Here is a 15,860-nt window from a genome sequence, read left to right as displayed (position 1 = left end):
AACCCACGAAACTACTAGCACCGCCAACCCAAAGCCCCGAATCCACTTGCACCGGCAACCAAAACCCATTAGCACTGGCAACCCACGATTCCGATCTCACCTCAACGTCGATGGCCACGTCGATTCCAATCCCATAATCGTGACGAACACTCTGGCGGCAGACCTCGCCCTCACGAACCTCGCTTATTGCTCGCACACCGATCTTCATGGCTTCGCCGTCCCTGGCACCAAGCTCTACCTCGCCTCCATCGCCGATTCCTTTGTTCTTTCTGGGTTTGTGAGGATTCCATTTCTGGGTTTTGTTTTAAACTAGGAATTGGATTTTAGGATTTTTGGGTTTGATTTTTGGATTTGAAGAAAGAAGATTTCTGGGTTTGATTTGAGGAAAGAACACCGGTTTGGGAGAGAGAGACCGATTGTGAGGAGAGGTGTTCGTGAGGAGAGGAAACAACACCGGTTGGGGAGAGAAAAAATCAATTAAAAAAGTGAGAGGAGAGAGAAAAACCGAATAAAAAAATAATAAATTTATACCACATTTCGTCCGTACCGTTGCAAATTTGCAACGGTACTGTTCATATGTGGTATAAATTTTACCATTTGGAACATCTGATAAAGCTCCGTTTTTGTGTTTGGTGTGCTAAATGTGCCAAAAATTTGGCATTTGGCACATTTAGCACATCTGCTGTGGGTGCTCTAATAGTCTATAGTTATTGGTTACTAATAACCCTTAAAAGCCTAACGGCTATATTATCAATTATTGCCTAACGGCTATTTTTCTCATAATTGCCCAACGGCGATTTTACTCATAAATTTCCAACGGCTAGAAAATAAATAAGAATAAAAGTGTTTGGAACACACACCTACACCAACAATTTATACTCTTGTCATATTTATATGATACGCTTATTTATATAGTGATAATTTGAGGCTAGTTTAGTTATTTGATGGAATGTAGTTAAAGTGGAAACTATCCTTGCTTTATACGATTTCCTCTGATCCAATAATCATTTTGGCCAAAAAAAAGCAGGTTTCTGAAAGACTTGGAAGAAGCTCAATGGATAGCTCGTTCTAGCACAGCAGTGATTTGGAGGCCCATCATATGGGTCTTGAGAGCCAATAGATAATTTTTATGGCTTTATACGGAGCTTTTGACTTGGTGACTGGCAGTGGTAAGATTGTTAATGAATATTGGGAAGAGGAACTTGATGATCATCAGAATCAACCCACCTTTCTTGCAATCTTGGTTGTTTGCTTGAAAAATATTATTTGCCATACTAAACACATAAAAATCATATTTGTTTTACTTCAAAACAAATAAAGCGTTAGTGAAGATTCATGTCTATTGTATTATTTTAGTCCGAAGTTTATACAGAATACTAATCCAACATATAATTTTCCCTATGGCATTTACTTTAAAGTTGACCTAGGTCAAATTATTGAAAAATGGTTTTCTCCATTTAAAATAGATCCATTTCAAATTATATAGTACAAATCTAAATGAGTATTATGTTCCATATGGGAAAGAATTTATATATGGTTTTGTTAAATTATCTAAAAATATCAAAATTTTCACAATGTCTAACTTATCTATTTCATAATAATTCAAAAGTCATACAATGTGTGGAAAAGTAAAAATTATTTAAGAGTTGTATACACCTAATAACACAAGATTTCTACAACTATATTCATCACTCGTAGTTGGTCCTCCTATGTAATACTTGTTTTATTTGACTCTTTTATTTATTATTTATTTTTTATTTTATTGTTACAATAATGGGGGAGGGAAGATTTGAATTATGATTCTACTTATATTAATAAGAAACACTCCTTGTATTTGACATTGTTATTAGGTTTGCAATTTTTGTCTTTTGTTTCTTCTTTTAACACGTTTTCAGCCTCAAAAAAAGAGAATCACATATGGCACTTGACATTTTTGTGAGAATATGTTTTCTTTTTTTGTTTTGTTCTTTTGATACGTTGGACCTCAAAAAGAGAATCACATTTTCTCCTTAAAAAAAAAAAAAAAAATCACTTGTTCTCCTTAAACCCATTGTTTCATCCCTACTATCATTTTCCTATAAAACTGCATCAATAATTACTATTTATGTTCAACGAACTTCTCAAATTTATGATGTCATTTGAATATATATATATATATATATTTTACACAGCTCAATATGCTAAGAAAAATGGTCTTACTCAGGAAAAAAGGATGTTGGCAATTCTAGGAGTTTTTGTTGCTGTAATGTTTCTTCTTGTAGTCTCAGTTGTGTTTTGTTTTGTAATGAAGAAGAGAAAGATAAGTAAGTTTAGAGAAATTAAAAAAAAAAAAAAAAATCATATTTTTGTATTTCTAAGGCCAGTGAACAAATGCTCCCAAGATTACTCCAACACTACGTTTCAGGATTTATAAAAGAATAGGCAGAATTCATAGATCATGAAAAAATTAAATAAAATGTGATGGAACTTGATATATTTTTCAAGCGTAGAAGTTGATAAAAGAAAAAATGAAAAAGAACTTAATATATTTTGTTATTATAATCATAATCATTTCTTTGGATCCAAAGATGGTATACTGAAGCAGCCAAGGAGAATTTTCAAATGCTTCTTACACAAATGTCAAATTCATAAGAAAGAACACTTGAAGACAACATGATCACAAATTACATTTGACTTCTACAGAAAACATACGTGAGCACCATTGTACCCCATTTTACAAGCCTTTCTGGGAGGGCAACTTGTCCTTCACTGCTAGCCAAAATATGAAGGACTTGTTGAGAAAAGCTGCTTTGGACCATACCAGTTTCAACCATTCAATGAGACATACTTGTTTCTTATTTAATTCTACTATGAATTGCAATCCATCCTTTGCTGCCAGCCAAAGACATTATTAAGGAATGATTAGAAGCAGATGCTTTAGACCATACCACTTTCCACCATTCAGTTGTATACATCTTGTTTCTTATTTCACTTTCGGTTGAAATCCATGTGACTTTTCCATATTAAGATGAAATCTAGTCCATTGAGTTGTCTTAGCTAATTTTAATTGATGAAAATAAGCTTGCAGGGTAGTATCTTTAGATCTCATAGGTTTCTAAGGCTACAACATTTCTTTCAGAATACTAGATACTTTTGAAAACTCAGAAATTGCAGTATCATACACCCCTTTTTGGACAAAGTTGGGGATCAAAACACCTTCAGGGTGTCAATTATCATGCCACATGGATAATTTTTTCACCCTTTCAACTAAAAGCTTAATGAATGGCCCAACCAATTCCTTGATATTTTAAGATTTTCTCTAGCCCCATCAGCGGGCCTGAAGAACTTTCATCACCCATAAGCACTTACTCTTAGAAAAGTGCATTTTAACCAAATGGGATTTCCTGTCAATGACAAATAGAAAATTGTAAACTTCAATTTTTCCTCTTATTTTGCTCTATTTCATTCTTTTATTTTAGTGTGTTTCTCAGTTTTATTAAATTAGGCTTTTGTGTGAGAATTCCTAATTGGACAAATATGGTTACTAGCATTATTAATTACTGGTTTTATTACAGAGAAGAGGCATAGCACATATTCATATAGTGCTGACTCCACTTTACGATACTTCGAAGACTCTCCAAGTAGAAGGGACCTCGATGGAACTAGAAGAAATTCAAATTTTCTGTTATTTAATCTAAGAACCATTATTGCAACTACAGATAACTTCTCTATTGCTAACAAGCTTGTCCAAGGTGGTTTTGGCCCAGTTTATAAGGTAGTCTCATTGAATGAGTCCTAGAATTTGCATAATCTCATTTCAAGTGTGTTTATGCATCATAAATTCCATCATGAATGTTTACAGGTACTCATTGAGTATGAATTTGTCGTGTACAATTGGGCTTCCCCAAATAATTCACCAAGTTGAGTTTCTTTCAACAATTGTGCACAATGACAAAATGATATTTGGACTTTAATTGCAGGGTTTGCTACAAAATGGAATGGAAATAGCAGTAAAAAGACTATCAAAATGCTCTGGACAAGGAATGGAACAATTCAAAATGGAATCTGCACTAATTTCTAAACTCCAACATAGGAACCTTGTGAGAATTTTAGGTTGTTACATTCACAAAGAAGAGAAGATGTTGATCTATGAGTACTTGCCAAATAAAAGTTTGGACTTTTTCATTTTTGGTATGTCTTCTTTTTCACATTAACCTCACCCATCATCACTAGAAAACGATCCTCCCATTACAAACATATCAGTTACAAATAGCAGGATTTATACGTAAGTAAGAAAGCACGAATGCAATATAATCTAATCCAAGTTCTCATTTCTTCATTTAGATGAAACAAAAAGGTCATGTTTAGATTGGGAAAAGCGATTTGAGATTATTTGTGAAATTGGTCGAGGGATCTTATATCTTCATCAAGACTCAAGACTAAGAATTATCCATAGAGATTTAAAGGCCAACAATGTTCTACTTGACAATGCATTGAATCCAAAAATTTCAGATTTCGGTATGGCTAGAATTGTTGGAGGGGACCAAATTGAAGCTAATACAAATTGCATCGTTGGAACATAGTAAGTATGCTAGAAAACAAAGATATACTTTTTTAACCAATTACTTGACTACCATTTTTACATCTAAGGAGAGTACAAACTACAGGCCTATGTAAGAAAAAAATACTAAGGATATCTTTGTAATTTGATTTCATATTGTGATACTTCAAATTTTACATGTATGTTAGTGCCCAAGGGGCTATCTTTGATCATTTTATGTTGAGGTTCAATATCTCCTTTTCATTGTGCTATGACAGTGGTTATATGTCACCTGAATATGCAATGTAACGACTTTTTTTAATAAAGTCTGATGTATATAGCTTGTGGGGTATTGCTACTGGAGATCATTACTGGGAAAAGGAATAGTACTTACCATCATGATGGCCCTTCCTCAAATTTGATTGGACATGTAAGTACATGTGCAAACAATGATTGCAAAATTAAGCCTATATTGTTGAGCCTAATATGATTAATATCTTGTCTCAGGTTTGGGACCTATGGAGAGAAGACAATTCCATGAAAATAGTCGACCCATTACTAGATGAGACATACCATGCTATTGAAGTTTCAAGATGCATTCAAATTGGACTTTTGTGCGTGTAAGAACATGCAACAGACTGGCCAACCATGTCAACTGTTGTTTTCATGTTGGGTAATGACACTCCTCTTCCTTCTCCAAAAGGACCTGCATTTATTTTGAAGGATACTTACAATAGTACAGACAGGTCAACTAGTGCAACATCTCTATAAATGAAATAACACTTTAATATATAATATTACACAAATTGTTATTGTCCAGAACTTGTGATGAAATCACTACCATCTCCTTTAGCTTTTTCTTTCAAGTGGTTTCTGAAATTAATATACAAAAAGTAAACTGCGTGTATATGTTTTGTGGAGATAACTTCATTGGTTTTCAGAACAAGATGTTCAAAATTACAAAGATCTTTTCTTTTGGTGTGAAATTTACTAAGTTTAACCATGAAGATTTAAAAGAGGAATGCTAAATGCATAATACTAGAATTTAATTTGGATTTCAGGGTGTTTTACTCAAAACGGAACCATTGTATTTATAAATTGTGCAAAGCCTATTGATATGCTTGGGTATGGCTAATATTTTTAACTTAAAAGAACACTTCAACCAAGACAATATTACTAAATAAGTTAGAACAACAGTTTATAACTTTGATGGCAGATCCTCTTGTATAACAAGGAGAAGTGTGAACAAATGGGTGACAAAAAGTTGTATTCATTTCCTCATTTTTGCTTAAATTTGGCCCAATTCTACTTTCCTGGTCACTTGTATTTGTGAAGTTGCCTTATTGAGAGTGTGTGATTCTCTCCTTGAAGTTTACTTTAAAAAAAAAAGAAAAAAAAGAAAGAAGAAGCTCAAACTAGTTTTCACAACATCAGCATCATTGGAACAAATTAATGTTATATAGCAGGACACAAGTGATGAATACAATTGCAGAAAATCTTATTATGTTAGACATCTACAAATTTTAAACAATTTCAATTTGTCAACCTGCTGCTTATAGGTTTGCTATTTTTTTTTTTTTTTGGTGAAATGGGGATAGGTTTGTAAAAATTTTAAGAAAAAGAGAAGATATCCACTGAGAGAATTTTAATATATAATTTCTTAGCAACATGCATAAAATCTAGATGTTCTAGATGTGCAAACATCCTATTCAAACCTTCATTTAGTTAAAAGGTAGAACTAAATATAATACAATGTTTTGTTTAAGACATTGTTTTAAATGATATTATTTTTAACATCTAGATGAAAATATAGGTGTGTTGACACCCTTTCTTAAGACCTTGCTATGATGATTTTACTGTCTTCAAACAAGAAGTGATTCAGTGATGCCAATTTATTTATTTATTTATTTTTATTTATCAATGTGAATTACACAATGTTAGGTAATCAAAAAGAATGCTGGTAACCCAAATACTTTTTTTTTGGTGAAGAACCCAAATACAAATGTAGTTTGCTTTCCAAGCCCTTCACCAAGAATGGGCTTAGATACCAAAAAATGGGCTTTTAAAAGGTGCTACCATACCATACATGTAATCATGTACAACACTATTTCACAGTACGCAGATAGATGTTTGGATTTTATATTTTAAAGTGCAAAATATATCTTTAGGGATGTTTGGATTTTATACCTTGAAGTTTAAGAATTTGGATTTTACCTCTAACGTTATATGTCGTTTTGATTAGCAATCCATCCGTTATGTTTATACTGATGTGTCTGTTATGTGACACGTAAGGTCATGACGTGTATGTATTGATTCAATCAAATCATGACACATGGATTTCATTATTCCACATCATATGAATAGCCAAAATAAAAACAAACTTTATTCAATCAAATCATGACAAATGGATTCACTATTCGATGTCATATAAATAGCCAAAATAAAAACAAACTTTAATTATTAAAATAAATTATTTCAAATTCTAAATTGCATAAACTAAATAAAATAAATAAATAACTAAAATAATACAATTTTTTTTCTTAGATTTGTACCTAAAATAAAGGAAAGAAACCAATTCTTGTTTCTCGGATCAAGTATTGATCTGGACCTTAAAAATTCAATCCTTCATTTATGAGTCACCTTTCACCAACTTAAAAATAAAGAACCATTAACATAAAACATATTTGTTGGATCTAGACCCCAGATTTCACCACCTGTGTTCCTGAGTTTGTAGATTTCGAGTTGTGCTGGGTGCCCCTGCTTGTCATCGCTCTTCACCACCGTGTACATATTAGTTTTTTGTTTTTAATTTTTAATTTAATGAATATAAATATTTTTTTTATTTTAATAATTAAAGTTTTGTTTTTCTATTTATATGACATGGAATAGTGAAACCCATGTGTTGTGATATGATTTGATCAATCAATACACACCATAAGTTTACATGTCACTTAACGGACACATTAGCAAAAAATTAATAGAAGGGTTGCTAATCAAAACGGCATATAATGTTAGGGTGTAAAATTCAAATTCTGAAACTTAAGGCAATGTAAAAAAAAAAGTTGGTGATGGCAATGACAAATTGACAATGGCAAAGTATGTGGTGAGTTGGTGTCTAGTAAAACCATGGTTTTAAAAACCGGTACGGACAAAGAACCGGAAAAGGGACTGATTACCGGTTTTCTGTTCCAATTGGGGTTGAACCGATGGTCGAACCGATGATGTCATAATTAATAATTTTATAATTTAAAAATAATAAATAAATTATATAATAATTTTATAGAAATTAATAATATTTACTTTAAAAAATTTGTATCATAAAAGTTTAATTAGAATAATTAAAAACAAACTTATAATAAAAAATAAATAACTAAATAACTCCCCTACTATTCCACCTACCTCCATTGGCATTAAATTTTCTCTACCTATCCCCCATGTTCTACTCCTTTTCCCGTGTATCAATACTTAATCATCATTCATCAATTCAAAATTTGCTTACATTAAATTCTCCACCGACCCCCACTTTATTTTCCTTTGCCCATTCAGTCGGTACTTTTTTTTTTTTTTTAGGAACCCATTCAGTCAGTACTTGCTTCTACAATCCGAATCTATTTTTGCAGTCTTCATGTCTTCTCCTCATTTTACACATCTTCCTCTACCTCTCTCTCTGCCAATCAAATTTCAACCTCACTCCACAGCTAGCATGTTCTCAAAATATCATTTCTTTTACAACAGGTCAGCGTTGCTTCTTCCCTAAATTTCTTTTCTTTTACAAGAACTGAAGATGAGAAAAGATTAATTGTTCTTCAGTTCTTGTCCTTTAAAGCTCTTTCATCTGCTCAAAATACCGCAAGGCCAAGAGAAAAAGGAGGCTGAGGCAGAGGCGTGTGAGGGAAAAAGGCGACCACCAAATTTCAAAGCCGAACAGAGAAGATGAGAAAGAGTGAGAGAAAAAAAAATTCAGAGGAAACGGAAGCTGAGACTGTGAGAGAGGGTTGTAAGGGAAAGAAAAAGAGAGGATATGAGTTTTAAGGGTTAGGTTTCCCCAAAACAACGTAGTTTTAGGTTGGGAAAAATGTCAAAAACGGTGTAGTTTTCAGTCTCAACACAACCGGCCAATAACCGGTTCAACCGTACTGGTTTTCGGTTTCACGGTTAAACTAGCCAGTTTTTTATTATTCTCGGTTTTTAGTTGTTTTTCGGTTTTTAATCATAACCGAATCGGATTAGTGGCTGGTTCTCGATTGAACCGGTCGGACCAGCCGGTCCGATCCGGTTTTTAAAACCACGAGTAAAACCCTCTCTCTCTCTCATAACCACAAGATAACCAACAAACCCTATCTCCTTTGTTCGAGAGATTTGAGAATGAGTGAGATTTGAGAAAAGAAAAAAAGAGGATTTAAGGTAGTTTGTAGTTTGTACACTTTTAAACTTTTTTCTACAGCCCACTACATGATAGTTGAAAAGACTATCGAGTATCAATATGTACTTTTAGTCTTATGAACTTTTTAATGAATCATATAACTTGTTTAAATAATACATGTGAATTATAATTCTTCATGTAATGGCTTGGAGGAGATTTCTTCAAATTGGTTTGGAGTAAAATGTTGTATTTTTCGTAATCTCTTACTAATCACTTTATTTAAATTGTCAATCAATTTTGACAAATTTCTTATTAATCATTGTCGTTCACTTGTCAGAAACTATTATTTGTTGGTTGATTTGGTTCAACAAGGTAGCTGTTAGTTGGTGTAGTCCGTGACTTGAATAGTCCTAAAGATTTTTCAAAGCTAACTCATCTCAAGCTCAGTGCCGACTTTGCAGTAGATGCAGTTGATATGGTCACCTAAGGCCCAGGTAGAACAAAGGCCCCCAAATTTTAACCAATAGGGTTATTTTTTTTTAATTAATTAAGCTCAAATATTAGCTAGCAAATAAAATAAATTTTTTTTATCAAATGAAAGACAAGAAAAAAAGAGAGAGAAATGCTACGTCCACAACATTTTTCACAACATTTTTACAAAAAATCCTAAATAGTAAGTTGTTACAGGACGTTATTGATGGCAAAAAAGTAATTCTAGTAGTAGGTTCAAAATAGAATCAGTAACAATTTAACACTTAGGATTTGTTGTGAAAAAACTTCTGAAAAAATAAAAAGTTCACACCATTTTTCACAATAGTTGAGTTGACAACTTTTTACTAGTTCTCACCTAGGTCCACTACTAACTTAATTTTTTACTCACTATTATTAATCTACCACATCAATAGGTGTGAAAAGTTTTGTCAAATTTTTTGTATCTATAGACTTTCAAATTTTTTTTTTACAAGGTTCATGTTAATTACTAATTAGTAATTGTGGGAGTGATTGATTTGAGCACACTATTTGGCCATTGGCCCTGTCCGAGGATGAATAATGATCCACATATATGTTAACCAAAATATGACACGTGAACTTGTATTTTTCGTAATCTCTTACTAATCACTTTATTTAAATTGTCAATCAATTTTGACAAATTTCTTATTAATCATTGTCGTTCACTTGTCAGAAACTATTATTTGTTGGTTGATTTGGTTCAACAAGGTAGCTGTTAGTTAGTGTAGTCCGTGACTTGAATAGCCCTAAAGATTTTTCAAAGCTCGCTCATCTCAAGCTCAGTGCCGGCTTTATAGTAGATGCAGTTGATATGGTCACCTAAGGCCTAGGTAGAAAAAAAGGCCCCCAAATTTTAACCAATAGGGTTATTTTTTTTAATTAATTAAGCTTAAATATTAGCTAGCAAATAAAATAATTTTTTTTTATCAAATGAAAGACAAGAAAAAAAAAGAGAGAAATGCTATGTCCACAACATTTTTACAAAAAATCCTAAATAGTAAGTTGTTACAGGCCGTTATTGATGGCAAAAAAGTAATTCTAGTAGTAGGTTCAAAATAGAATCAGTAACAATTTAACACTTAAGATTTCTTGTGAAAAAAATTCTCAAAAAATAAAAAGCTCACACCATTTTTCACAATAGTTGAGTTGGCAAATTTTTACTAGTTCTCACCTAGGTCCACTACTAACTTATTTTTTACTTACTACTATTAATCTACCACATCAATAGGTGTGAAAAGTTTTGTCAAATTTTTTGTATCTATAGGCTTTCAATTTTTTTTTTTTTTTACAAGGTTCATGTTAATTACTAATTAGTAATTGTGGGAGTGATTGATTTGAGCACACTATTTGGCCATTGGCCATGTCCGAGAATGAATAATGATCCACATATATGTTAACCAAAATATGACACGTGAACTAGGTCCAAGGAGGGAAGATGTCAAGATCATTCAAAAACAAACGAAAGCTGTGAATGAGGAGTCTGAGGAGAAAAAGCAGACTAGTCCACTGACCGAGGATCCCGAGGAGCAAAGACACATCGGGAATACTTTAAGTAACTGCCTAAACTGGAAAGTAAAGCTTCAGGGAAGACAATAGTGCCGTGCAAGCAACGGAATGACAAAATATTTGGGAAGGTGACTACCACCTCCACATTTAATGCCTTGCACCAACTGAATTGGCTGCATTTATGAGGAAAAGATACCTGAACAACGATTTCACAACTCACAGCCCTCTATACCAACTCTAGAAGGGTTCGGATGGGACAAGCATCTAAATGGTTCCCCTAAAACGTACAGATGAAGGGCTAAGATGCAATGAGGGACTATATAAGGAAAGGAATCCCACAGAAATAGGGGATGCACATTTGACACAAGAAACAGAGAAAGGAAGAGAAAACTAAATCTCATTGTAAAAGTATCAACAGTGATTTTTAATGAACAACTCCTCCACGGACTTGTCCGAGGAAGATTTTATACTTAATTTGTGTCTCTTGCACTCATATTAATAGCGCTAGCCCAATTATCCGCAAGTCTGTGTTTACTCTACATTGTAGTTGGTTCATAAAACTTATTCTCTTGCAAATCTATTGATTTGGGCTTATTGTACTGGGTCACACTGCTCTAAGTGGGCTTGGGCCACAATCCTAGTCCTTACAATTGGCGCTGTCTGTGGGAAAAGGCACCTACAATCTTTGTTAGTCATGCTTTCTTTCTGATAGCAAGGAGAAGAGATGGCAGACTCTAGGCAGAATAGAGAGGAGTCTGTGGGGTCGCAACGTGTAGACCATTTTGTCAGCTTGGAGAGAAGAAGGGATCGAGAGGCTAACTGAACTCTTAGTGTACGGGTTGAAACGGACTAAACGAATCATACCAGTAGAAGTCATTCAAGGCCTGGAAGCCATATCTCTCATGATGAAGAAACAAGGAATCTCAGGCTAGAGATTGATCATTTACGTAAGAAGTTGCGCCACAGGGAGCATGTTAGGTGAAATAGGATGCCCCCATCCAACTCAAGGACTGTTAGGGGAAATTTCCTTCAATTTCCCTTTGAGTTTAGACCAATGGATAACTCAAGGAATTGAGGTTTGGTAAGCTGCATCTCTGGTTCATTTTGCAAAAATTAAGCGGAAGATTTTAAACAGCAAGTGCTGGGTATTCTGGGGAGTTTCAATTTTAAGTGTTTTTGGGTGTTATTGTGTTTGTGTTTCCATGTCAATTGGGAGAAAAGTCACATCCTAGTTTTAAGCTCTCCACAAGTTTTTGATCTGCCCAATGTTTGAATTTAGGGTTTAAACTTCTTTCCTTGATGAAACCAACAAAACCTAGGTTTAGCCTCATTATTATAAACAATAAAGCCTTGGTCCTTTGGGGTTGGCTATGGATCTGTTTTGTATTTTCATAGGCTATTAGCAGTTAATGACATCATCCAATAGGATTAACACAAAATTTATGCCTTCTCATAAAAACGAAAGGCCTATGCAAGAAATATTGCTTATGTTTGATTACCTAATTTTCCTTTCTGTGTTACAAGATTATAATGCTATTTGGTCTCCTGAATTATTGTTTATATTAGCATATCATGTTTATTCCCTTCAAGTTATTGTCTGAAACAAAGTGCTCATCTACTGATATTGAGTTGTGCTACATCACACCGTTTAGAGACTTTTTCAACCAACAGCCCCCCCGGGGGGATGTACACTAACATGGGCACACCAGTAAACACTGGGGAGGGAGAGATGTGATAGTAGGTTCTTTTTTGGTGTCAATAGACTTACCTACTGATATATGATTTGAGATTCCTAAATTTGACAGCTTGAAATTAGAGCCGGAAATATCTAGAATACGGTTTAAATGTTGAGCAATAACCGTCTTCCCATTTCAAACTTCAATGCAGGCTGTTACAAATCTTTTAAACGATGAAAGTGCTGATATTGACCATTTACGCTTAGTGATGCTTTATGCTTTGCGCTACTAGAAGGAAAACCCTGTTCAATTGATGCAACTTTTCAACAAACTAGCTTCTCGGTCTGCCAGGTACAAACCAGGGGTAAAATAAGCAAACCAGCATTTCTGTTTTGCATGCTTTGATGCTTTAGTAAAGCAGCAAATATGTTGAAATTGTTGTGTTCCTTGCCAGTTTCTAGATGATTCACTGGTTTTGAAAAATTGGCCATCATGGTATGACAGCTTGTCCAGTTCGTCTTGAAGCAAGCAGGGGTTGATAAGCGAACTGGGGATCTTTTTGGAAATCGAGATCTTTTGAATATTGCTCGTAACATGGCTCGTGGACTGAAGGTTAGTTAGAAACACTTCACTTTCTGCTTGCGGATGTGGTTAGATGCTTATACATCATTTTCCCACATGCTGTAGGGGGTTGAGAATGTTTACACCCAGCACCAACCCCTTTTGTTCCAAACCATGGAAAGCATTTCCAAGGGACGGTTGAGAGATGTGGACTACCCGTATGTTAGCAATCACTTTCAGCACGGCAGGTTCGTTTTCTAAAATAACTGCTTCTTCCCAGAAAGGTTGCAGTTTATCTGTTGCAAATTTTGGAATGTAGCATGGTTTCTTTCCATTGTTTCAAGAACTGGAGCAGACCAGTTGATTCAACTGGTTCAATAAAGAACTCTATACCAATCCAAATATAGCCTGAAACGGTAAAACAAGATTTTCTGAAAAAACCGGGCTTAACTGAATGGTTGTGGTCAGATTGCAAAAACTGGTAACTAGAACTTGTTGTGCATGTGTGTGTGGTACATGTTTATGTATGTGTGTAGGTTTGTATGTACATGTATGTGTGCATATTATCAAGAAGTAGTGCCAAGATAATTCTAGTTATGTTACTAATTTTACTCTTTAATAATGAGAAGAGTTTAAGAGGAAAACCCACTTCATACAACTTTCTCAGTCTAAATAACATATTATCTCTCATCTGATATATGGGCCCCCCCCCCCCCCCCCCCCCCCCCAAATAAAATAAAAAAAAGCAATGAAGGTATGCTGGTCCGCTAATGGCTCATTTGAAGCAAACCACATTATATCAACATAGTTTATGGCAGATCACACACCAAAGGAATCAATTAGGGATTTCTTATCTTTGGGAGTTTGGCCCTATGCATATTTTCGCTGAGTTCTTTTGTTTCCTCTTCGATAACACATTGTCGTGTTATCTTGTGTTTGCATCTCTTTTCTCTTACTCTTGTGCTTAACTTTTATTGTTTGTTGTTCATGTTTATGCACTAGAGTAGTATTGGTTGTTTGCACTTCATTTACTCTTGTTTTCACACTTAGATAAGTTAGAGTAAAAGCATTTTAGCCGTAATTTTAATTTGGGGGTCTAAACAAGCTCTTGTGTTTTAACACATAATCAAGCTTTCAAAAGCAATCAAGGTAATAAACAATATACAAACAATTAAGCATATCTTGATCAAACAAGAGCAATCATAAAAGAATGATTACAATGATCATTTAGCTAGTAAATGATCATCTGAACACACAATGCAATTAAGAGCAACGCAAAAATCAATTGCATGTCCAACACACATGTTAAGGACATATTTTTATGTAATTGACATATCTTTTGACAAAATGATTTTACTTATATTTGGGTAAATCTAAGAAGGTTCAAGATGATCATTACAAGTGGTTAAATTGAAGACATGAAGATTACTCAAGAACTACTCAAGAAAAGTGCAATTTGCAGGTCTCGATACCTCCTTGACAGAAGCTCGATTTGTTGAGATTCATTAAAACTTGACACATGTCTCGATCTATCGAGCTTACGGGATTCAAACTATAGCCAGCAACATTTTATTCTAAAAGGCTATTTGTTTATGGGTTTGTATAATCCTTATAGGACTAGGAAAACCCAAGGTTTGTGGGTTTGTATAATCCTTATTGGACTAGGAAACCCAAGGTTTGTGTAAACCTATTTGGAATAGGAGAGCCCATTAAGCTCCTATTTAAAGGAGGTGGAAAAAGAAAAACCTAACCCTAGAGAGCTTCATAAGGTTTTCTTTTTGAAACCCTAGCCTCCTCCTATAGAAGAAAGAGTTCTTGCTGCGTTTCTTGTACGCCTTTGGGTTCTGTAACCAAGTAAAGTCTCTTGCACCAATATTGAAGATCTTATTGGTGTTTCTATGTGAAGTTGCTACAAATCAACTACAACAATTAAAGGGTTGCTGTGGAGTTAGTCACGTATTTGGATTCGTGCAAAGGAGTAAGCCAAATACTGGGATCCGCACATCAGATTGGTTAGTCACGTACTAGGAGCCGTGCATTAAAAGGAGAGATTGTCACTACAAAACAAGTCCAATTGGGTATTGGGGTAAGGGTTCAACTGTAAGTTGATATAAGGTATTGGGATTCCTTTACTCGTAACCGCTTGTTTTGATAATAGTGGATTCTTGGGAGTGGTGACCTTAAATTCACATGGTGGGGTTTTACCATAGTGGTTTTCTCCATTCGTAAACAAATCACCTGTTAACTTTATTTTCCACTACATATTAACTTAGTTGGTGATTTTTTTGTGCTACCACGCATTGTGCATGTTAATTGAATTAATTAATTAACTTGGCTAATTAATTGGTTAATTTATCACAAGGGGTCAATATATTCTTGGCCTATCAACACAACCAATGCAAAACAAGAAAAGTATTTGCATCAAGGATACGAGATCTAACAAGCACACAAGTGTGTAGTACTAAAGATAATGTAACAAAATCTAAAAGTACTAAAACAATCTACAAAGCCAGGATACAAAAACAAAATACTGAATATAAACTGAAAGTTTTAAACCAAAGTACCTAAAGCTTTAAAAGAAAGCAATGTAAATATAAACATGAAGCAAAAATCTAATGTTTGGCTTTGCTTGCTCTTTTGATCTTCTTCTCCAATGCTCCCCTTCAATCTAGCTCTTTTCTCCCGTTATCATGAACCAAACATCTCCCCCTTTTTGTCATGGAAT

General features: G+C 34.2%; 2 protein-coding genes across 2 annotated transcripts in view; one reads left to right on the top strand and one right to left on the bottom strand.

Moving 5' to 3' along the window:
* The window catches only part of LOC126698847 (G-type lectin S-receptor-like serine/threonine-protein kinase RKS1), a 100,217-nt gene that overhangs the window by 29,551 nt on the left and 54,806 nt on the right, over positions 1-15,860 (bottom strand). The window lies entirely within an intron of this gene.
* LOC126698861 (vacuolar protein sorting-associated protein 45 homolog) lies at positions 12,873-13,407 on the top strand. Its single transcript, XM_050396370.1, has 3 exons — positions 12,873-12,938; positions 13,079-13,186; positions 13,262-13,407. The coding sequence occupies exons 1-3, from the start codon at positions 12,888-12,890 to the stop codon at positions 13,394-13,396; spliced, it is 294 nt and encodes a 97-aa protein (XP_050252327.1). The 5' UTR covers positions 12,873-12,887; the 3' UTR covers positions 13,397-13,407.

This window comes from Quercus robur, chromosome 9 (genome assembly GCF_932294415.1).
Source record: "Quercus robur chromosome 9, dhQueRobu3.1, whole genome shotgun sequence".
Lineage (NCBI taxonomy): Eukaryota > Viridiplantae > Streptophyta > Magnoliopsida > Fagales > Fagaceae > Quercus > Quercus robur.
Note: the sequence above shows the minus strand (reverse complement) of the source record. Positions and strands in the feature narration are given on the sequence as shown.